The sequence below is a fragment of the Cebus imitator genome, unplaced genomic scaffold (genome assembly GCF_001604975.1).
Source record: "Cebus imitator isolate Cc_AM_T3 unplaced genomic scaffold, Cebus_imitator-1.0 Scaffold336, whole genome shotgun sequence".
In the NCBI taxonomy this organism is placed as follows: Eukaryota; Metazoa; Chordata; class Mammalia; order Primates; family Cebidae; genus Cebus; species Cebus imitator.
In genome coordinates this window covers 1537847-1560972 of record NW_016107651.1, presented here as the reverse complement: position 1 = coordinate 1560972, position 23126 = coordinate 1537847, and the positions used below count along the sequence as shown (strand labels likewise).

General features: G+C 35.4%; 2 protein-coding genes across 4 annotated transcripts in view; one reads left to right on the top strand and one right to left on the bottom strand.

Moving 5' to 3' along the window:
* Nucleotides 1–1995: 1995 nt before the first annotated feature.
* Nucleotides 1996–6712, bottom strand: JRKL (JRK like). Its single transcript, XM_017505290.2, has 2 exons — nucleotides 6625–6712; nucleotides 1996–6219 (listed from the first exon to the last, which is right to left on the bottom strand). The coding sequence occupies exon 2, from the start codon at nucleotides 6050–6052 to the stop codon at nucleotides 4481–4483; it is 1572 nt and encodes a 523-aa protein (XP_017360779.1). The 5' UTR covers nucleotides 6053–6219; nucleotides 6625–6712; the 3' UTR covers nucleotides 1996–4480.
* Nucleotides 6713–6765: 53 nt separating this feature from the next.
* CCDC82 (coiled-coil domain containing 82) overlaps nucleotides 6766–23126 on the top strand; it is a 36979-nt gene continuing 20618 nt past the window's right edge. For 2 of the 3 annotated variants that reach the window (XM_017505287.2, XM_017505289.2), the window contains exons 1-3: nucleotides 6766–6852; nucleotides 12333–13084; nucleotides 13573–13774. In XM_017505287.2, the coding sequence (XP_017360776.1) occupies nucleotides 12347–13084; nucleotides 13573–13774 (940 nt within the window). In that variant the 5' untranslated portion in view covers nucleotides 6766–6852; nucleotides 12333–12346. Of the gene's footprint in view, nucleotides 6853–6876; nucleotides 7335–12332; nucleotides 13085–13572; nucleotides 13775–23126 lie in introns of those variants that run through there. The other variant, XM_017505288.2, reaches the window with a different exon arrangement.

Below are 23126 nucleotides of genomic sequence, written 5' to 3'. Positions count from 1 at the left end.
AATGTGTGGAGACATTTCTGGTTGTCATACTGGAGCAGGGAGGAAGTGGTAGGTAGAGACAAGAGATGTTCCTAAAACTCCTATAATATCCAATATAGTCCTCCACAACAGAGAGTTATCTGATAATGCTGAAGTTTTAAGAAGCCCTTCTCTGAAGGAAGTGGCTGGTAAGAGCCAGAAAATTAGTTACTTGCTCCTTGCTGTTTATTAAATAATACAAGAAAGAAATGAGCTCAGAAAATAGTTTTAAGGAAAACAAAGTATATCTTTATTTTGACATTCAGTTAAATATCTTGGCTTAGAGCAAGCCCAGAAATTTGGGGGCTTTTGTAGGTTTCAAAAACAATTTCTCCAGACTACAAACAGTAGGGGGGAAATAAGACTGAAAAATCAAAGCCTCAATAAGACTTCTCAGTTAAACAAATGGATTCATCCCTGCAACTAAGATTAAATTAAGGTTTTACGGCTGGGCGTGGTCGCTCACGCCTGTATTCCCAGCACTTTGGGAGGCCGAGGCAGGCAGATCACAAGGTCAGGAGTTCGAGACCAGCCTGGCCAATATGGTGAAACCCCATCTCTACTAAAAGTACAAAAAAATTAGCTGGGCGTGATGGTGGATACCTGTAATTCCAGCTACTTGGGAAGCTGAGGCAGCAGAATCGCCTGAACCTGGGAGGCAGAGGTTGCAGTGAACCAAGATCGCACCACTGCACTCCAGCCAGGGCAACAGAGCAAGACTCCGTCTCAAAAAAAATAAAAAAAAAAGTTTACTTTCCCAAACAAATCTATCCTTTAGATAATCTCTTGGACATGGGGCTAGTATCTACAGAAATATCTTAAGAATTACAAAAATCATGAAAATATTTTTCAAAGCCAACTTAGTTGTTACCATCTCTATTTCTCTTATCAGAATTACTATACCTCCTTATGCCACTCATCAGGATTAGTCTTGCATTTGCACTCTTTCAGTCACTTAACTCATCCTCCCTTTCTTACATGTTTCCTCCTTTCCATTGTAAATCTCTTCAATGCATATAGTCTTAGCCATATAGCCCATTCATGGACTAGAACATGTCTTACCTATGATATACAATTAGTGTTTGTTAAGTATATGTCTACTGAATATAAACTACTCTGCAAAGCATTCATCCCATGGTCTTTGATCTGTGGATGTTCATACTCCAGTATTAAGAGACACAATCACAAGAATCACTTTTCAATATGATAATTCTTACAGAATCTGAGGCACTAGACACTCATTTTCACATTAGGTATCACTGGGGAAGCAATTGCTATCTATTGGTCATTCTTCTATGCCAACTTCGAATTGCACAGGACTGCCCGAGACTAGTTACTAAGGAAAGTTGTCACTGACTTAAATAGGAAAAACAGAGAAGAGTACATATCTAAGAAGAGTAGTTACTCTTAAAGAATTTGAGTGATGATCTTTTAAGGTTAGGGGTTGAATTATAACAAAGTAAATTTTAGTACTTAAGTAGCAATAAGGATTAAAAAAAAAAAAAAAAAACCCACTACAACTGCCCACTGGAGGAAATGGAGAGTAGAAATGGCATGTGTATATATCAGGAAAGGCTAAGAAGTGATACAGACAATAATGATCTATTTTGCTACTTCAGATCAAGGTAGCTGAGCACCATATTTTTACACTGAGTTAAACAATTATTTGAACTTCTTGACCCGTCTAGGTGGCTCTGACATTAGGATGCTAATAGAGAGTTCACTAAAGATGGGAGGCAAAGCAACAATTTTAATTTCTTTTCTAGACCAAGTCCTGCTTCTTAATTGAATATACAAATCACAGAGCCAGACAGGGTGACTGGATCACATCCAGGTAAGGGGAATGGACGAAGTCACTCAAGAGCAGCAAAAATCAAGACCAATGCATAGTTTAAAATGTGAAGGATATATAGAAATCAGTGTAAAGAATGAATAAGCAACTAAATCCTGATTTTTTTTTACATAGTTCATATCTTGTTATGTTAGTTCTTTTATATGAACTTACAATTGAGCTAGATTGTTTTTTTTTTTTTTTCCCCAAATATGTATAGGTTTTCCACCTTGATTTCAAGATGTTCAAGGAAAGGAACCTCTTTCCTTTCTTTTATATTTTCCTAAATCCACCACAGCTGGCAGTCTTTGGCATTTAGTAAAACTCAGTAAATTTTGATTCACTGGATTTCATCATGACAAAGAATTCAACTTTCTACAACTCCTGCCACACAAAAAAAGCCCAAATCTCTCAGAAAAAAAAAGCAACATTATAATTTCCTATGTGAACTCATATAGATATATCTACTGTCACACAATTCTTGACTACTAGAAGTATAAGAAACATTGCACTGTCACTGGCTGAGAGTTTTGCGTCGAGGAATATCAATGTGAAAAAAATTTTGTGAAACTGGTAAGAGAACATGAGCCAATGGCAAATTTTTAAATGGATAAATAAATTGCCAGACACAGCCTCTGGTTTTTAGAACTTTGAGGGCAGATACAGAACCCAAATAGCTTTTGGCATCATCTGGTACAACTATTGATCAGTCTTTATAATTAAGGATAGAAGGATCCAAAACAGGGCTAGACTACCAGTGTTGGCAGATTTCAGAGAATAGCCATAAACCAAAGAACAGTAGTCTATTATTGGCTAGAGAAAGAGTCACAAGATCCACACTCATGTCCACAAAACAGTGAACCTTTTACTAGGGATTAAAGTTTAAAATCACACAGCTTAACAGTAATGTTAGTTTTACCACTAGGTGGCAATGAAACAGCTGCATTGCATTGACATGATTAATTTTAAAAACTGCAAATCCAGGAAAAGCAGAAATTCCAATATTTGTAGCACATATTTTCATTTTAGAAAAATTATTTTATATACAGCTTACTTTATAGTAGAACGTGTCATTATCTGATTCAAGATGTACGTTAACTCCTGATAGTTTTTCCCACTCTACACTGAGGAAATTCATGCAATGAACACAATTTCTAAGCACTTTCATCACACATCTTCTGAAAAATCTAGACAAACATATATCATGAAGATAGCAGAAATAATAGAAAGCTAAAAATATTTTTTGAAGTTTTAGTATTCTACAGAAAGCACTATAAAACGTTATTTAAAAAAAAAAGTTAAACCTTTAAAAAATGACTAATAGAGAACAATTCTAAATTATTTTAAAAAAATTTTTTTGGCCAAAACGTGAAACAGCATGGAAACACTTTACTTTTAAATTATGTTATATTAATATTAATATATGCAAAGTATTTTCAATGTCTTGAATAAACACAGTTTACAAAAAAATTTATCAAAATTCTGATTTAGATTACATTTTAGCAGATTAATCCCTTTTTACACATGTCAAAATAATAAACAACAATATTCCTTAGTGTCTGGCCTTTCCATAATTATTTCTGCTTTCTTCATAAAACAGGATACAAACGTGACTTATTTGAAATCATAAAGGCTTTATTCTTTTAATTTCCTTTTTTCATCAAAGGGTCAGGTATGACAACATTTTTCAAATTATAGACATTTGCGAGTATGCAGTAAAAAACTAACATAAAACAAAAAAACTTATTAAATCTCAAATTCCCAAGATGTTCTCCCATATAAGGTGGGAGCTCATATCATCACATGTAACATTACAAAACTTGTACTATAATTAGATGAATAAATAATAAACCTATACTATTATCAAATTCATAAAAGACCAAATTATCAAATTAATATCAGCCTATTTATTCCCTTGGTATAAATAACATAAAGTTCCCAAGGTTTTTAATTCCCAGTTTCCTACAAATGAATTGATAAGAATGCCTCTTTGTAGATGAGCTTTCCCATAGTTTCTCTCATTTGGCAATCATTTCCCATATTTAGTCCATTTCCAGAATAATCTCCCTCTTGCAACTCACACAAATGTAAGAGAACTGAGGTACGATATCCAAATAATTTTTATAATTCATAATTATTCCCCCATTACTGAATTTCATTTTTGATTATAAATCGCCCTGAAATCTAATATCTTTCTCATCCTGTCAGTCTATTAAAATATACAAAACACCATTTAAGATGGTTAACACAAGAAAAGATAACTATGGTAGCCTTCCTAAATCAAGCAAAAGATTTCAGAAAAGTGCTCAATGTGTCATCTCTAACTTTCACTAGAAAATTTAGGAAATGCCAATGCCACTGTTACAGAAGGTATAGTCGCAGATTCTAAAAAGTGAAAACGTGTACATGTAATTTGTATCTATTCAGTATCATCTTCTGATTATCTGTACAAATAAAAGGACAAAAGATACAAATGATGAAAACACATAATCCTCAAACCACTTCAGATACATTTTGTACCTGTATTTCACAGGACCAGGTCTGAGAATTTAGAACATTAAGCTATATTGCAAGAAGTTTAAGTATCACAAACACAATGAGCAGAACAATGATAAAATTGAAATGCCATTATTAACTTGACTTTGTCATCTTCTGTTTATTTCTGATGGTGGCTCGAAGTTTACGTATTACCAGTCTATCAGGTAGAATCATATCACCTTGTTGTTCTAGATAATCCAATAAATTTTCAGTCCATTGCAGAGCAGCCGCATGGTTAATATGTTTTTCTGGAATTAATTCTATTTCCTCCTCCTCATTTTCACTGGATTCATCTGTTTGGCCTTGTGCTCTTCTGATGATTTCACTATCAGTTAACACTTCATAGCCTGGTTCGGTACTGTCTATTTCAAGCCATTTTTCAAGGTTCTCAGTAGTCACATTTTCCAATCCTTTGGTGTGTTGTAAAATGGTAGCCACAGTAGCCACAGAAATATCTTCATCATCAAAGTCCAAACTTTCTTTCTCCTCTATCATAGGGAGAATCTTCTTCCATGCTCTGCTAATGGTAACTGGTTTTACTAAGTTCCATGCCATTGCTATTTCATAAAGTGCATCCAGCAGAGTTAGCTTCTTCCAGAATGATTTCAGGTCATTACCTTCTTCCAAGTTATTCTGGAGAAGACCTGCACGATAATTTCTCTTCATCGTTGCTATGACTCCCTGATCTGAAGGCTGAATCAATGAGGCCACATTAGGTGGTAAATATTTAGCAAATATTTGGCCATCATCTGACCTTAGGACATTTTCATTTGGATGTGTTGGTGAATTATCCAACAAGAGCACAGCCTTTTCCTGCAAGCCTTTGGATCTTAAATACTCTCGAACTTGTGGCACAAAAATTTTATCAAACCATTGTCGAAAAATGGAAAGGTCCATCCATGCACCTTTTTGGCTGAAATAAGAGACTGGCAGGTTTAAAGTGTCAGTTGATTTAAAGGAGCGAGGTTTCTTTGCTTTCCCCACAACACAAAGTTTAAGTTTGTGTAAACCTGTTGCATTGGCACAACACATGATCGTGACTCTTTCTTCAATTGACTTGTGCCCAGGGACAATGCATTTACCTTTGATTACTGAAATCCTAGAAGGCAAGCACTTCCAAAACAGTCCAGTTTCATCTGCATTGTAGATTTGTTCAGGCTGTAAATTCTCTCGTTCAATAAAATCTCTGAAGTTGTTACAAAAATCTTCCACAGCAGTCTCATCTCCATTTAATCTTTCATTTCTAATGTTAATCTCTCTAATGCTGTGCCGCTGCTTAAAACGAGTTAACCAACCGGCAGAGGGGTTAAAATCACCATCCATTCCCAAAGCATAAAAGAAGAACTCTGCCCTTTTTGCACAAATTGGTCCAGATACGGGATTCCCTTTTGCTCTTTGTTGGTTGAACCATTCCAGCATTGCCCTGTCCAATTCCTCATACATGGATGGCTTCATAGATTTCCTCTTGGCCAAAAGACTTGTGGAATCAGAACTGCTTGCATAAGTTATAATCTTTTCCTTATTTTTTCTTATATCCCTAACTGTTGTTTCACCAATTCCATAAATCACTGCCAGTTGTTTGGAAGAACCTCCGTCTTCAAGTTTCTTTATTATATCAAGCTTATCTTTAATAGTCAACACCACACGCTTCCGTTTCCCTGACATAGCGAGGTTCTGGGACTCAGCCCACACTCACAACGTAGCAATCCACAAAATCCTGACTTCTCTTATACAGACTCTCTTTAATGGTCTTGACACACTCTGTCTTTCAACCTTACCAGCAACCTGGTGGCCCTGATCCCCTCCCGGGCTGGGGTTGGCTGGCAAACAGACTGTAGAGGAAGGTGAAAGAGGAGGAAGTTTGAGAGAACAGGCCTTTAACTTATACGGGCAGTAGCGGAGGCCCCATGTCATTGCGGATAATCCGGATTAAAGACATGTGTTTTATTACCGCAGCAGCCGCGAGAAAGGCTATAGCCCCACCGTGGCCACGAACCTCCTGCACGTCCAAATCCCCGGTAAGCGCCAGTCACTAAACCCTGCCACACCCCAAAGTTACGGCAGAGAGCGGAAGAGCCAAGGAGTCAAGGACTGGCTCCCTTCCTCAGGGGAACGGATATGTTAGATTCCTTCCCCAGCAGCAGGGTCCTCCCACCGCGCAGCCCCAGTTCCACGCGCCGGCCTTAGCCAGGACAGTCCTCCCAGTCCCTCACAGACCGCCAGACCCCTCTCCCCACCTCTGTTGCAACCAGGACCCGCACAGCTCCCTGACTACCGCGCGGCAACCGCTCCGCCCCTAGCCACACTCCCGGAAGACGCTCCCTCCCACTGCCCGGTCCTGCCCCTCTCCCCTCCCAGAGGCGGGACTTCCCCTGGTTCCCGGAAGAGGGAGGAGCGTCGCTTGTCTAGAGCTGGTGCCTGGGGCGGAGGCGGAGGCGGAGGCGGAGGCGGAGGCGCTTTGAAAGGTGAGAGCGCGAGGGCGGTGCGGGGCTGTCTCCTGGCTGGGACTCGATCGCGCTCAGGCTGCTAATGGTTTATTGGAGTGGCGGGGGAAGCCGCGCCTCTTGGCGGGCCAAGAGAAAATTTCCCGCGGGCGCTCTTTGGGTGGACCCAAGGGCGCCCCTTAACCCTTTGCGCCTTTAGCCCTCCTCTTCAGCTGAGCTGCAGTGGGCGCGGTGCCCGTTATTTCCACCTTGGGGAGGTGCTTGGAACTGATGTGGGGAGCTCAATTGGTGATTTCTCGGGTTTCTGGCCTGTTCAGACCCTTGTAATTGTTTTCTCGGTGCAGAGCCCTTTTGGGGTCTGGAGGTTTCTGTCGTTCTGCGCGCGTCATCGCGAACCTCTTTCTGAGGGTCCGGTTTCCTAGCTACTGTGCCCCTCCCTCCTGGAGGCAGAGTGACGGACGAGCGGCCTAGCGGGCGCTGGGTGCCTGCGTCCCGCCAAAGAGGTTTGTAATTATGAAAATCACCCTTTCAGGTGTTCATTCCTGAGAGGATCTATTCGTCTGTCTACCACTCATTCCTGCTGGATTAGACTAACCACCTTCATTGTTAACTGATTTTAATGAGTAGTATAGTTATTCCGGATACCATGCTGGTAGTATCCACTTTGCGAAATTGTGCCGTGTTGGACTGTGATTCTAAAGGGGAGAAATTGGCTTTCCTCTCTTTATGTTTATTTCCCTATTTCTGTCATGTTCTGCTGTCCTGTTTTCCAGCCAATAGAAGGACTATGTTAAATTTATTCACAGCAATGTGATAAGAACTTGATCATAATCATACACTGCAGCCCTCAAATCGTGTATTATGCTGGCTTGTTTTTGGTGTCCCTAGTAATTTCATCAGATTGTGAGCTCTTTGGGAGCAGAGACCATGATGTTTATTATATCTGGTGACAGCACAATTCCAAGCAGGTCCTTGTCTTTTGGTAGATATTCAGTAATTATTTTTTTGGTTAATAATGTTTGCTCTCCAAACTGCCATATAAAAGAAAACATCAAAGAGGTGTGACGTTTTACGCACAAGAATGGATCCCTCCCAGTGGAAGTCCAAATTATGATCTGGGATTCCACTGCCTTTCACATCTCAAAAGTGTTAATTACCACCTGCATTGTTTATATAGCAAGTAGGTATAAAAAATTCTAGAATGAATCTTTTTTTGAGTATGAATTAACCTCAAAGTTTAGAAGGAAGTATACTTCTTCTGATGAGAAAGTCAAATGGCATCATCAAATTATCTTTCTTTTAGCTATAGAGATACTGTGTTACAGAAAGAACGCAAGTAATATGGATTATTGCCTTTAATATATATTATTTGGCAAATAACATAGCTATGTATATGCATCTTGTAACCATGAAACACAAAGATGTGATAGTATTGATTGTCTTCATTCAGTTATTTAATGCTTTCTGTTTCTTTTTGTCTTTGCTTAAAGGTAAGGTATCATTACAGAAGCTTGATAAAATTCTCATTTCAGGAAATTAAGTGTATATTCAGCATATACAGAAGTAACATTCATTTGCATGGATTCTTTTTTGAATAGATTCTAAAGACCAAGATGTCTTACCCAACAAACTAGCTTTTCCTTCACATTTCTCTTTCAAGTTTCACTCATCTTTTCCCTCTGTTATCATTCTTCCCTTCCCAACTAATACAGTAAAGATATCTACAATTTAACAAGAGGAGCCAAACATGTTCAAATTATCTTTCCTTTTCAGTAGCAGAATTTTTTACCTTATTAATATGAATGGTCATTTTGAATTATGAGAGACCCTGGCAGTTTGGCAGTTGGTCCAATGAAACCCGATTTAGTTTGTCTAAATAAATGATGCTGCCTCAAGCATTCAAATTCTGCTGTTTCCCAAAATATTTTTCTCATCAGAGACTGCCTTTCTATGAAACTTTACTTTTGGGCTTATTGGGGACTCCTTTAAATTTTGCGATTGGTGATATTAATAAGATGATAGAGGGAAGTCTGCAAATTTTCATCTCTTTTGCACATTGTTTTCTTGCCTAGTGGATAATGTTTTCCAGAAGTTTCTGGCCTAACTCATGTGCAGTAAAATTCAGTTACATAATTTTTTAAAAAAGCGTGTTTGTAAACTCTAAACCGTTTTAATGGTCATTTTTCTGAAACTAAAATATAGCATGAATGAGAGATAAAATAATGATTTTTAAAAGCTTAATTTTTCCTACCTTGCACAAATATGATATTGGCAGCAGTCATTTTGTGGCACTGGTTGGGGAATCAAGAGACCTGGTTTCTAATCCCTGCTCTGTCACTAACAAGCTGTGTGATCTTTGGTAAGTCATTTAAATTCTGTGTCCTTGCCTTTGATATTTATACATTAAAGTAGATATCTTCCTCCTAGGATCATTTTCAGGATTTAAAAATAAATATGAAAATGCAGTAAAAACTTATAGTTTTTTTAATGGCTTAACTGTACAGTCATAAGTTTTTAATAGTGTGACATTCTTAATCATTTCTACTATTGTCATAGGAATCACCTGTTTTGTGATAAATAACTGACATTTTTGGCATGTTATAGTTTTGTAAGGTAATCATCTAGTGTATATGAATTTGCTTTTGGGTATTAATAAAAATAATCTTTCACTTTAATGTTCTTTACTATCCATAAAATAATCTTTCACTTTAATGTTCTTTACTATCCATATTTGCTTTAGTGTATCTACTGCAACTGTATTTGTCATTGTTTTCATAAATGTCTTTTCATTATTTCTCCCAATCAAACAGGCTTATTAGAAAGCTATACTTTGTTATTACAATGTAATATACTACACGTGCACATATGCACAGTTAGCTTATGCAAATACTTCTTTGTACTATATGGCTTAAGAATACAAGATGCCTAGCTCATGTGGTGCTTAACCAAAGAAACAGTAAGCCGTTTAAAATCTGAAGGAGAAACTGGTTGGACATATTGTAACACAGTATATTATACACAAAACCATACTTTAAGAGTAATATAGAGTTTTTTTTTTGTTTTTTTTTTTTTTTTGAGACGGAGTTTCGCTTTTGTTACCCAGGCTGGAGTGCAATGGCCCGATCTCGGCTCACCGCAACCTCCGCCTCCTGGGTTCAGGCAATTCTCCTGCCTCAGCCTCCTGAGTAGCTGGGACTACAGGCACGCGCCACCATGCCCAGCTAATTTTTTGTACTTTTAGTAGAGACGGGGTTTCACCATGTTGACCAGGGTGGTCTCGATCTCTTGACCTCGTGATCCACCCGCCTCAGCCTCCCAAAGTGCTGGGATTACAGGCTTGAGCCACCGCGCCCGGCAATATAGAGTATTTTAAAGGGTAATTTTGACTACACACAATTTTCATCTTTGCTAATTTTAATATAAGCCTTTTGTAAGGTGCAACCCAAGTGTAATTTCAAATAGCAGACTGCTCTTTTGACCAGAATTTGTTAGATTGCTATTACAATGCTGATTATATCTTATAGTAGTTACTGTCATAAGGTTATATTTTAGGCAGTGGCTCACACCTGTAATCCCAGCACTGAGGCCAAGGTAGGAGGATCACTTGAGGCCAGGAGTTCAGGATATAGTGAGACCTCCATCTCTACAAAAAAATTTAAAAATCGAAACAGAAAGATCCCTTGAGCCCAGGAGTTCAAGACTGCAGTAATCTGTGATCATGCCATTGCACTCCAGTCTGGACAAACACAATGAGACCTGCCTCTTAAAAAAAATAAAAGTTATATTGTGTCCTACACACTATAGTTTCTGGTGTATAATCTTGGCAGCCCCTGTTCTGATTTTACATGAGGTGTTACCATTTTACAGAAAGTCTTGTTGTTGTATAAACATACCAGAATTTATACAATTAAATGAGATGTACCCTCTCTTCCATACTCTATAGGAAAAAAGGTAATCCTCTTGGAAAACTAGAAATATAGTCCAGTAATATTGCCATTGCTGAAAACATTTTTGGCATTGAATTTTTGTAATTACCTTCAGAATTTGCAGCATATTTTTTGAATATTTTTAATGATAGTTAATTCTTGTTAAGTTGGATTTCATTTCTACAAGCTGCTAACAGGTCTTTACAACTGAGACAAGTGAATGAAGTAGGTGTTGAAGCCACTGTTTGGGATAAAAAATGAAGTGTGATTATTTTCATATTTTTAGATTTTTATTTATGTTTTTTTTATAGTGTGTGGTTTATAGAAAGACTCCAGGAATATTCTGTGCTGTGGTGGAAATATTGGAATAATCAACCTCATAAGGTGATTTCTTTGGCGGGGATAGCTGTCAGTTCAATATATAACCTCTAACACATGTATTATGAGGTCAGTCTCATTAGATTGTGATCATATTTCTCTTTGTTGACAACCACAGAAGTACATGGGTATTACTTTTTTTCTAGTTATCTTACCTTACTTTTTTTCTAGTTATCTTACCTGTCCCTAATTGTTCTTTTAATATATTCTTGTGATCATTTTAATGGAATTCATGCTTTTCTAAATGATAAGCTGACAGCTTTTGTTTTCCTTCCCAATACCATGCTCTGTTTTGCCATGAAACTTACTTGTTTAATTCACCTAACTACATTATTGGATTGTTAGTTAAATTTTCTATTGGATTGTATTCTATCTATAACTTTGAGGGAAAGCCACTCCCATTTTATTAAGGTATAAAGAGGCCACAATCTTAGTGGATATGTTATCTCTCAATTTTGCACTGCTCTCTTTTTTACGTCGTTTGTTACTTTATAACCTTCTTTGTGTAAATTGATCTTTTATAATTTATATTATTTCTCTATTCAGAATCTTTGCCTGCAGGATGAGTTATCCTGGTAATCTCATTCAGTTTTCTGTTCTTTTCTCCTTTTTTCCAGCATACAACTCTTTTTTTAATGTATTTTAAGCCACACTTATTCACTGAACATACCATCTTCTTTCTTAAAGCCGTAGTTTTGTCCTTACCATTGTTACTTGCCTGACATCCCTTTTTCTTTTATTCTTTCTGTTCAAATACAATGAATCCTTCAGAATGCTCTCAGATCACATCTGTTCAAGATAAAGTGAAGGACTTGCCTTACTGATTTCCCTGGATCTTTCCACTTGTATTGCAGTTATTTATGTTATTCATTTGATACTAAATACTACCTTGAAATGTTCTTAATTATTACATTTTAGTTCTACACAGAGATAATCTTCTAAAGGACAGGACTGTGATTTTTCTATGATCAGCACAACATACAACATATTCAGAATAGATGTTCATATAATTATTTCATAAGCATTCAGTAAATTATTTGTTAAATTATTGTTCTGCCATCTTCACTCAGATATTTCATGTGATTTTGCCTTTGCGGACCATTAAATAAAGCCAAATTAATATAATTTGTACCATAAATGCAGTCATTGCTGTAATCTGGTTATCACTGTTATATTCCTAACAACTTTATTTTGTAGAAGCTTAAGTGAAAATGGTACATGTTAGAAGACATGAAACAAGGAAAAATTCTAAAAGTCACGTGCCTGAGCAGAAATCTCGAGTTGATTGGAGGCGAACTAAAAGAAGTAGTATCTCACAATTATGTGATAGCGATGAAGAGCTTGATAATGATGAAGAATTTGATAGTGATGAAGAGCTTGATAGCGATGAAAGTGTTGATAATTACGAAAGTTTTGATAGTGATGAAGACCTTGATAGTAACAAAGGACTTGATTGTAATAAAACACCAGGAAGTGAAACAGAGCTTAAATTAAGTAAAGTTGAAAGTGAAGAAAACGACAGTAAGAATGTCATTAACACTGGCAACAGTTCAACCTATGTAGAAGAAATGAACAAAACCAAACATATGAATATTGACTTACAAGATCAGGAAAAACATCTAAGTCAAGAGGATAATGTTCTCAACAAACAAACTGGACAAATAATAGAGGATGATTTAGAAGAAGAACACATCAAGCGAGGTAAAAGAAAAAGGCTATCCTCTGTGATGTATGACAGTGATGAGAGTGATGACAGTGATATCCTAATTAGAAAAGCAGGTGTTAAACGTCCACGTAGAGTGGTTGAAGATGAAGGTTCTTCAGTGGAAATGGAGCAGAAAAGTCCTGAAAAAACATTAGCTGCACGAAAGCGAGAACAACTTCAGAAGCTGAAAGAACTCTCAAAACAAAGATCTCGTCAGAGACGCAATAGTGGTAAAGATTTTGAGGTGTGTTGTATTTTGTTGGTTTTGTTACTGTTTTTTGGTTTTATCCTTAAAGTATTTAATTTTTATAAAAATCAAAGTGCTTAGTCTGTTCCATTTCTCAGTAATTCTAGAATCAAGTGTTCTTGAATATGTTTGATTATACTGTTGTACCTATATACTGTTTTATCATGAGCCTCAATCTGTCCTTCTTTTCTAAAATTGAAAGACTATTTATTGTTTTGCATGATCTTTTTTGTTTTTTACTTCTTATAATTCTAATGTCCATTTTAAACATTTTATATCACTTAAACAAGGTATATTTTTCCTGTCAATAATTTCAAAAGTTCAACATTTAATATGACAAAATTATTTATTGTTAACCCTAAAATATGAAGTTAATTTCTATGAATCATTTTTTTGCTGTCAGATTTATCTCTCTTTTAATTTTGTATCCATACTTTCCATTTTAATGGGATAATTTACTGAAGCATTTATTTTAATTTAATTAGGACTCTGAAAAGGAATCCTGCCCAAGCAGTGATGAAGATGATGAGGAGGAAGAAGATGATTGTGAATCTGATGAAGATGGAGATGATTATATTATCGATGACTTTGTAGTGCAAGATGAGGAGGGAGATGAAGAGAATAAAAACCAACAAGGAGAAAAATTGACTACATCACAACTGAAATTAGTAAAACAGAATTCTCTTTGTAAGTTCAATATTAAGAATATTTTATGATTTGTTCTTATCATGATATTACATCAAGTATCAAATTAGCCTTTTCTTATTTTTCTTTTTGGGACGGAGTCTCACTTTGTCACTCAGGCTGGAGTGTAGTGGTGCAATCTGAGCTCACTGAAGCCTCCACCTCCCAGGTTCAAATGATTCTCCTGCCTCAGCCTCCCGAGTAGCTCGGACTACAGGCATGTGCCACCACACCAGGCTAATTTTTTGTATTTTTAGTGAAGATGAGGTTACATCATGTTAGCCAGGATGGTCCCGATCTCCTGATCTTGTGATCTGCCCATGTTAGCTTCCCATAATGCTGGGATTACAGGCGTAAGCCACCACACATGGCCCCAAATTAGCCTTTTAATATCATATTCTAAATCATTGACTAGGAACTGTGGTTTCATTTTCAGATAACCTTGTCAGTTTAATAGTTTATTCCAGTGGTCTCAGGAACCAATTACATTTTTAAAAAATTATTAGCCCCCACAGGCCTTTACTTCAGTGAGTTATGCCTGTCTATATATATTGACAGGCATAACTCACTGAAGTAAAGGCCTGTGGGGGCTAATAATTTTAAATGTAGAAATCAAGACTGAGAAATTTAAAATATATTTATTAATTCTTTTTAAATAACCCTTAGTCAATTTATTACATTAATATAAATAACAATTTTATGAAAAGTAACTATATTTTCCCCCAAAATATGAGAAATGGCATTGTTTTACATTCTTGTAAGTCTTTAATGTCTAGCTGATAGAAGCCAGCTAGATTCTTATATCTGGTTTTACATTCAGTCTGTTGTGACATGTTGTTTTGGTTGAAGTGTATAAAAACAATTTTGCCTCACACAGGTAGCTGGAAAAGGGAGGAGTATCTTAATAGAATTTTTAAAATAATTGTCGATATTCACATTTGGTACTATGCCAAAATTTGACAAATGGTACTACTTTCTTAAAGGTAATATGGAATTCTAAACCCATGTGAATGAAGTTTTAGTACTTGTATAACCATTGCTCTGTCTTGTAGTTTAAATAGATCATTTCCCCATGCATGAATCTGTGATAAAATGCATCGGTCATTTGGAAAAAATTGGTTCGTCGGATGATACAGATCCTCCAAATGTTGACATATTTCATTATATATATACTTTTAATTATATTCATAAATATCACCACCAGTCCCATGAGACTATTTCTAAGGTATTGAGAAGCTGTCAGGCTCACAATAGCACATACAAGTTTTTCAGAATTATAATTTCTACTTTAAAACTTGATTCTTATCATTGGCAACAAAACACTGTGAATTCTTCTTTTTGAACTAACAGGCTTACTTTGTTTTTTTGAGAAAAGTCTAACAGGTTCCAAAGTCTGAATAACCGGAGCTTATCACGCTTTCAAATAAAAAATGGTAGGTATTTCTTGAAAAATGAGGCTTTTCCCCAGCACGCATAGTCGCACAGGTGCTTTTCCTCAAAACAATCATTGCACTTTGGTATGCAGTATAAGTACTTTTTTGCACTTCCTGTTTCATCCCATAGAATATTACAAAGATGTGTACTTCAGAGTCAAAATTTAATAAAATTAATCGTTTTACTACTTCAAAAAGGACATTCTAAAGTGAAAGTGGCTTTTTTACTGTGAGTGCCTAGCAGTAATGACTATAATGATTACTAGTAGTACTGCTGCGATGATTCAAATTAAGGGGCCAAGTGACTTAGCCATTGCTGCTTTTATATCATCAATAAAAATGTCAACACAGTGAAAGAAGCAAATAAATAATATCTTATTGTTATTACTTGAAACCACAGATTTCCTTAAATGGACTTGGGCACTCTCAGGGGTCTGCAGACAAACTCTTTGAGAACCATTGGTTTTATCAGACCTTTTCAAGCTTCACTCAAACAGTGAAACTTATCAGAGATAGGACATTACTTACCTGAAAATATAAATCATGGAGCCTGAAAATGTAGGATATACTTAAATTATTATTATTATGGTTCCTGTAATTGTACAAAATTTCAAAGATTGTTTTTATGATGTTTTACAGCTTTGGTAGGAACAGGCTGTTGGATGAATACATTTTTAATTTTTTTCTTTGAGTGCATTCTTTCCAAATATTTCAGAAAAGGCCATATTGACTAAAATTATAGCATAATTTGATTTATATCTCATGATTTATAATAAAATAGATTTTGAGATATGAATTACATTTCAAGAAATTTGGCAGTTAGAGATGCCAGTTACAGGCATCTCTGCTACAAGTGAATGACTGTTTTCCTTATATCCATAGGCATTGGCTCACTTGACACCTGGACATGTAAATTACAGGGATACTCAATTAGGAGATATCCTATTCTGGGTTATTTAGAATGTGATAGAACATTTGTTGAGAGATCCCCACTCATACCAACTCCTGCCAGTTAATGAAAATAAAAGGCTAGCATATGGGAACTTCAACCTCTTTACACCTTTTAGCATTTTTTTTTTTTAAGGGCAGCTTTGGAGTTACAGAAATACTGAATGGAATGTACAGACTTCAAAAATACCCGCTCGCATACAGTTTCCCCTATTATTAACCTCTTTTATTAGTTTTGTAACTCTGTTACAATTATTAACTGTAGTTCATAGTTCATAAAAGGGCTCACTCTTCAAGTAGTACCTTTTATGGGTTTTGACAAATGTGTAATGACAATGACGTGTAGCCACCATTACAGTATCTTACAGAGTAGTTTCATTGTCCTCAAAATCCCCTGTGCTCTAATTCATTCTCCTTTCCTCCTTCCTGAATCACTGATGTTTTTAACACTCTCCATAGTTTTGCTTTTGCCAAACTGTCATATAGTTGGAATCACATAGCATGTAACTTTTCAGCCTGTCTTCTTTCACTTAATAATATGCATTTAAGTTTCCTCCATGTCTAAACATGGCTTAATGACACATTTCTTTTTATTGCTGAATATTTTTCATTGTATGGATGTACCACAGTTTTGTTTATCCATTCACCTATTGAAATACGTCTTGGTTGCTTGCAAGTTCTGGCAATTGCGAATAAAGCTGCTATAAACATTTGTGTGCAGGTTTTTCTATGGACATAAGTTTTCAACTCATTTGGGTAAATATGAGGAGGCTTCCTTTTAAAACTGAGGCTTCCTTTTAATACTGAGCATCTCTACCTCAAGAAGATGTATATGTATTTATATAGATGTATATGTATTCCTAATTACAGCTTCTCATCCAGCTCTATTATCTACTCAGTTCTCTTTATTTTCAATGATTTAATCCCTACAAACTGTTTTTCCTCAACTTGTAACCAAGTTCATGCCTTTGCTCCTTTGAGCTGGCATGTTGCATTGGCTACTATTTTAAATTTTATCTTTTTGTTCCTATTTCCCAATAACTCTACAAAACACTGTATTTGGGCTTTTGCTTATGTCAATCTAGTGAAATTGTTCTTAAGTTATTGATACCCTCCGAGTTGCCAGAATACCTTTAGTTCTTATATTAACCAGGTGTTGCCATGTGCTTTACTACTATTGACCACTCTCACTTTCAAAATGCTCTTCTTTTACCTTCTGTGGTAGCCCACATTCTTACATTTCCCTTTGTAACATTCCGTTCATCGTTTTCTATTTATCCTATAAATTTTGATGTTTTCAGGGGTTCCACCCTCAACTATCTTCATTTTGCTTATGGGTTTGGACAGTCTCTTTCCCATTACTTCAGTCCAGTCTTTAAGCAAAAATTCCCAAACCTTTATCTCTAGCCAAGATTTTTCCTAAACATAAAGCCTGATTGTTTATTATCTTATTGAAGATTGTTATCAGACTTTCAGATATCTCAGGCTCAATGGGAACAAAACTGAATGATTAGCAGGTAATATGAAGGAGCTTTGAGTTGTAATATAACTCTTTTGGTGGTGGTTATGTAATTTTATGCATTGCCATAGAACTGTATACCAAAAAGAATAAATAAATTTTATGGTTTATAAAGTAGTAAAGCTCTATGAAACAAGCCATGTGGGGGCCCCTACTTCCAAAAAACAAAAACAAAACCTAAATGGTTAACCAGGTTCCTTTCTCTGTATTTCTATTACCCATTAGAATTTGTGACACATTATAGAAACTCATTGTTAGTTGCGTAGATGGTTAAGATAAGCATATTAGCTAAAGACTCCTAAATGTTACAGTTCAGGACTCAGAGAAATATTGGACATCTGATTTTTTCAAACATTAGAGAAAAAAATCATACATTCTAATGTGATAATTTGATTGAATTGATGTTTTTAATATTTAGCAGTTCTGTGCCATATTTAAATATAAATAAAATTTAATGTACATAGTTTTCAATTTGCCAGGAAATTATGTTCTAAAAATTGCTATAAGTTAATTCTTACATTTGAAAAATCAAACTACATGTCCTCACTAAAACAATAACCTATATGATGAATAATGAACACCACTTTATGACTTGGGTTAAGTTGTAATTAAAGCAGTATTCCCAGTTTCATTCTCCTGCCAGCCAATCATATTCAACATATCAGAATTTGGGAGAAACATCTCCTAACTCTAAATTCAGTATTCAGCTGACAATCGGAATCAGTAGCCTATGCACTTTGCCTTTTTGAAGTGAGCAATTCTAACCTGTAGGAAGACATTTTGTAATTTCTTTTCTGCCATTTGCCTCCGAGAGATGCATCTGTTCTACTTTAAAACAGGGTAGTTTCCCTCTTACTTCATAGGTGAAACAGTTGAAGACAGTCGTAGTCTTTTTTTTTTTATCATCTATCCCCATTATATTTATATTTATATTATTTTTATATTATGTCTCTATATTTATTCTGAAACAACAACTCTTAGAAAAGATATGGTAAGGAGTAGACAGGGACAGACTAGCAGTGGTCCATTGCATACCGCATTTACATAGTTCACACATTAAAAATACTGTATGCAAGTAGAGAGATAGGAAAAACCTTCAGATTTGTGGATACTAAATATTTATCTAGCACTCTATTATATATTCAGAGTCACGGAATCAAGTGGTAGAGATAAGAGTAGAATACATTTCAGTCTACTAGTGCCTTGCTAGAACACTGGAAATTAGACTGAGTGAACATCAACTTAGTCTCCACCTATTAATTAAAGAAAACCATTCTACTAACACAATAAAGAGTGGGCCTAAGAACATACTCAGAGCGATTTATGTTAAATATTAAATCTTAGAACTTTCCCTTTGTTCTAGGATAAGTAAAAAGTACCTGTGAAATTATATTGCAGTGTAAGGTAAAGATAAACTCTGGGATAAAAAACTGTGAAAAGTATTTCATTAAAGGAAACAAGAAAATGGTATAAAGCATTTGCTATGTAGTCTATGAAGAAGAAATTATAGGGAGAGAACAATTTGAGGTGAAAGAGAGCTAGTTAAGATACGAATTGCCAAAAAAAATTGAAATATAAAGTCAGAAATAAAGTCTGTATTGAAAGCAGTAGAGAGCAGAACTAACATTCCAGAAAATTTCATGAATGACAGGAGATACTTGAGAAGTTTTAGCGTAGAGAAGAAAAAAATAGTTATAAAGGAGGAGATAATAAAAGACTAGAAATGACCCTATTTCATAAATTTGGGGGAGGGGGTGGCAGAATTATAGAGCAAATGGAAATCTAAAGGAAAATTTTATAACTTTAGTTAGATATGTAAAAGAAGATTTGAATATACTAAAAATCATACCATATTTTTGGATGGGAAAACATAAGATACGAATTCAAAGTTATTATAGAAGAAAGTATTCTTGAAGTATTTTCATAACACATAACACATTTATGCAGATTAAAGAAGCTTACATTTCTAATAAATTGATGAAAATAGTTTGCAAACGTGTGAACTATTTTTCTAATTACAAAAATAAAGATCTCTAATCATTCTTTTTAGATCTCTAAAATGGCTTAAAATTAGAAGTCATTAATATATTACATTAATATATCAATAGAGAAAAAAATCATATAATTTATGGAGATTCTAGAAAAAACATTTGATAACATTCAATGCCCATGCCTGGATTTTAAGAAAAGCAGTTGTTAAAAAATTAGTAATAGGAGTGTATGTCCTTTACATGACAGTATTTTAAACCAAGAGACAACAGCATACTTAAAATGAAACACTAGACGTATTTTCTTTAAAATCAGGAACGTGACAAAAATATTTTCTCCTTTGTTCTAGATGTTTTGAAAAAGCAACAAGACATACAATAACTATTGAAAAAGGAAAGATACTATTTGAACATATATTTGTGTGTGTGTGTGTGTATTATGTACACACACATAAGCTAAAAGTTTCTGACTTATTTAACCAAAGATACAGAAGTTAAGAGAAGGAATATAAATATTTTGACAGCAGGAGTAGATGTAGCATATCTTTCCATGGCTTGTATCACATTCCTTTTGCCCTACAGGGGTGAAGGTAGGGGAGCTATGTTAAAGTAGAAAAATGAGTTAGTTTCTTGTTCTGGCTCTGCCTCGTATACTAGGCTGACACCTCCATTCCAGAAGAAAGTACATCAAGAATCTATATACTTTTACTTAAAGAATATTCGTAAACATTCGCTTGGTGATGGAAATAAATTTAGCGTTAGCAAGACCACATTCTCCTTAGGGTCATGGGAGAAAGCAGAGATAGTGTCCAGGAATCCTTTAACAATGTCTATCTCCAGCTTTGTAATGTTCCAGGAAGCTTATCTCCCAGAAATATCCAAGAGAATCTGACTATTTTGAAATTGGCAAAAAATCGCAGAAAAAAAATCACCAGATTCACACTAAGTATGTAAATCTCAATGGTTTTCTTGTATACTAATAATAATTACTTAAGTCATGTAATCAAGAAAAATTCCATCTACAATGGCAACCAAAATAAAATTCCTCAGTCTGGTATTAAAAAGAAAAGTATGGCTTTATAGGTAAAAAAATACACTTTACTGTGAAACAGAACAGAAAACATGAATAAGTACAGAGACAATCATGTTTCTGAAAAGTAATATGTATAGAACAAGAAGTTATTTCTTCTGAATTAATTTTTTTGGTTAAACTTTGCAAAATAATTCTGAAGAATGACAGCCAGATCAGTAAGAAGGGTAGGTGGTATTGAAACAAATCTTGGCATGTATGTGAAATTAGTACGTGATGTAAGATACATGGAAATCCAAGAATGATTACAGTACCAAATGATTGGATATAGGGAAATTGATTAACTACCTTAGAAAAAAATAAGTTATACATAAACACAAATATAGTATTCTCTTTTACATTTTTCAGTTTTTAAAATAACCACGGGGAAAGCTTATTTAAAATAAAATATTTAAAATATTGTTTAAAACAATATTCCTGGGACATTGCACAGAAGCTCATCCAATATAGGGGTTAAAGCACTATGAGAAAAGCTCTGGAGGAGAGCTGAGTGCTAAGCCTTTTTTTGTCTCCATCCAGTTGTGTCACCTTGGATAAGTTATTTTGTCACTGAGAATGCCATTTTTCTTAAGATGGGAGATTTGAATTTTATTTTCTCTAGTTTTCCCTCCAAGTCTAAATTCTGTGTTGTGACATATAATATCAAATCTAAATACCATGTATAACAATATTTAACTAGAGGATAGAAACATGAAATCTGGAGTTAGACTGGGTTCCAGCCCTAGTTCCAAAACTTACTAGCTGTTTGGTGTTAGGAAAGTTTTTCATCCTGTCTATATTTCAGTTTCCTCAACCAGAAATGAATCTAGGGTAATGATAATATCCCACAGGCTTGTTGTGAAAAATAAAGCAATGCATGTAAATGCTTAGAATGATTCCTGGCATATATTTTCTTGGTAATATTATTTTTCAATCTGAAATTCCAGGAGCATTTTTCCACCACCATCCACCAGTCCACTCAAGTGTAATGAAATAGGCCCCTTTTTCCTGACTTTTTTGAAGTACATTCTGATGTATATTGATAAAAGAAGAATCTTATGGTTGGGGACAAAACTCCTCAAATGATTTTGATCTCTGACCTTTTCATTTCCTCTTAGGGTCTTTCAACTAGAGAAGCAGTTAGTTGTCAAAATTCTGTAGCAGATGAGCAGCATTGGGCATTAGGACATTCAAGAATGGTAAATTCAGTAGGATGAAATATTTTATTGCAGTTTGTATAGTTAAACTTAGGTACACATGGGATGAATTTGATTTTTTTTCTCAGCACATCTGTTAATATTCCCAGTTTCTCTTAATACCATTTGAAATATGCTACTATAGATAGAGTTTAGATGGATTTTAACACAAAATTGCTCAATACCGTATTATATCCAGAGTTTGATAACAGTCTAGTCAAAGTTAAATTCTATTGAAGTATTATTTTTCAATTTTGCTCTACTTATTTTTAAGAAAATATTCACTAAAAGCCATGATTAGTGCTCTTATACTTTTCTTCTTCTTTTTTTTTTTTTGAGATGGAGTCTCACTGTGTTACCAGGACTGGAGTGCAGTGGCACGATCTCGGCTCACTGCTGCCTCCACCTTCCAGGTTCAGGTGCTTCTCCTGCTTCAGTCTCCCGAGTAGCTGGGATTACAGGTGCCCACCACTACACCCAGCTGATTTTTTTGTATTTTTAGTAGAGATGGGTTTCACCATGTTGGCCAGGCTGGTCTCGAACCCCTGACCTCCTGATACCCCCTCTTTGGCCTCCCAAAGTGCTGGGATTACGGGCATGAGCGACAGAGCCTGGCCAGTGCTCTTATAATTTTCAGTTGATAATGGGCCATCTAAAGGCTAATGCCCAGTCAAATGACCTGCTTTTGTCATTTATTTTTATTACTTTATTTTTGTCTCTTTAGCATTTCTATAGGTGTCTCCTTAGAAAAGAATGCATTCTAAAATGTACCCTAAAGTCTGAAAAAGAGTTATAAAGCCCTTTTAGTAACCAAAATATTAAGTGAAGACAGTTTTCCATGTTTAACCCCATCTTTCTTTTTACTTCAAATGGAAGGAGAGTCAAAATCTATCCATGGTTACTTATGATAGATCTTATTTTGCTTTAATCCTTGTCAGACATCTTCTATGTTTCCTGAAATACTCGGGCTTCCCTTAGTATATCTTCATATGTGCCCTGAATAGGGCGTGTATTCTACAGTGACTGTTAGATCAAGGAAGGGTTCATAGTTGATAGAGAACATTTCAACAGTCATAGTCAACTCTGATCCAAAAGTAATGAGAATAGTAGGAATCCTCTCTTATCGCTGCCTGCCCTGTCACAACAGATGATGTCATGTATGAGATTTGGTTAGTGAGAAAGTGGGCTTAAATATGTGGTAT

Bases quoted from the DNA above. Each gene is read 5' to 3' on its own strand.
- JRKL (XM_017505290.2), bottom strand. From the start codon at position 6,052: ATGTCAGGGAAACGGAAGCGTGTGGTGTTGACTATTAAAGATAAGCTT.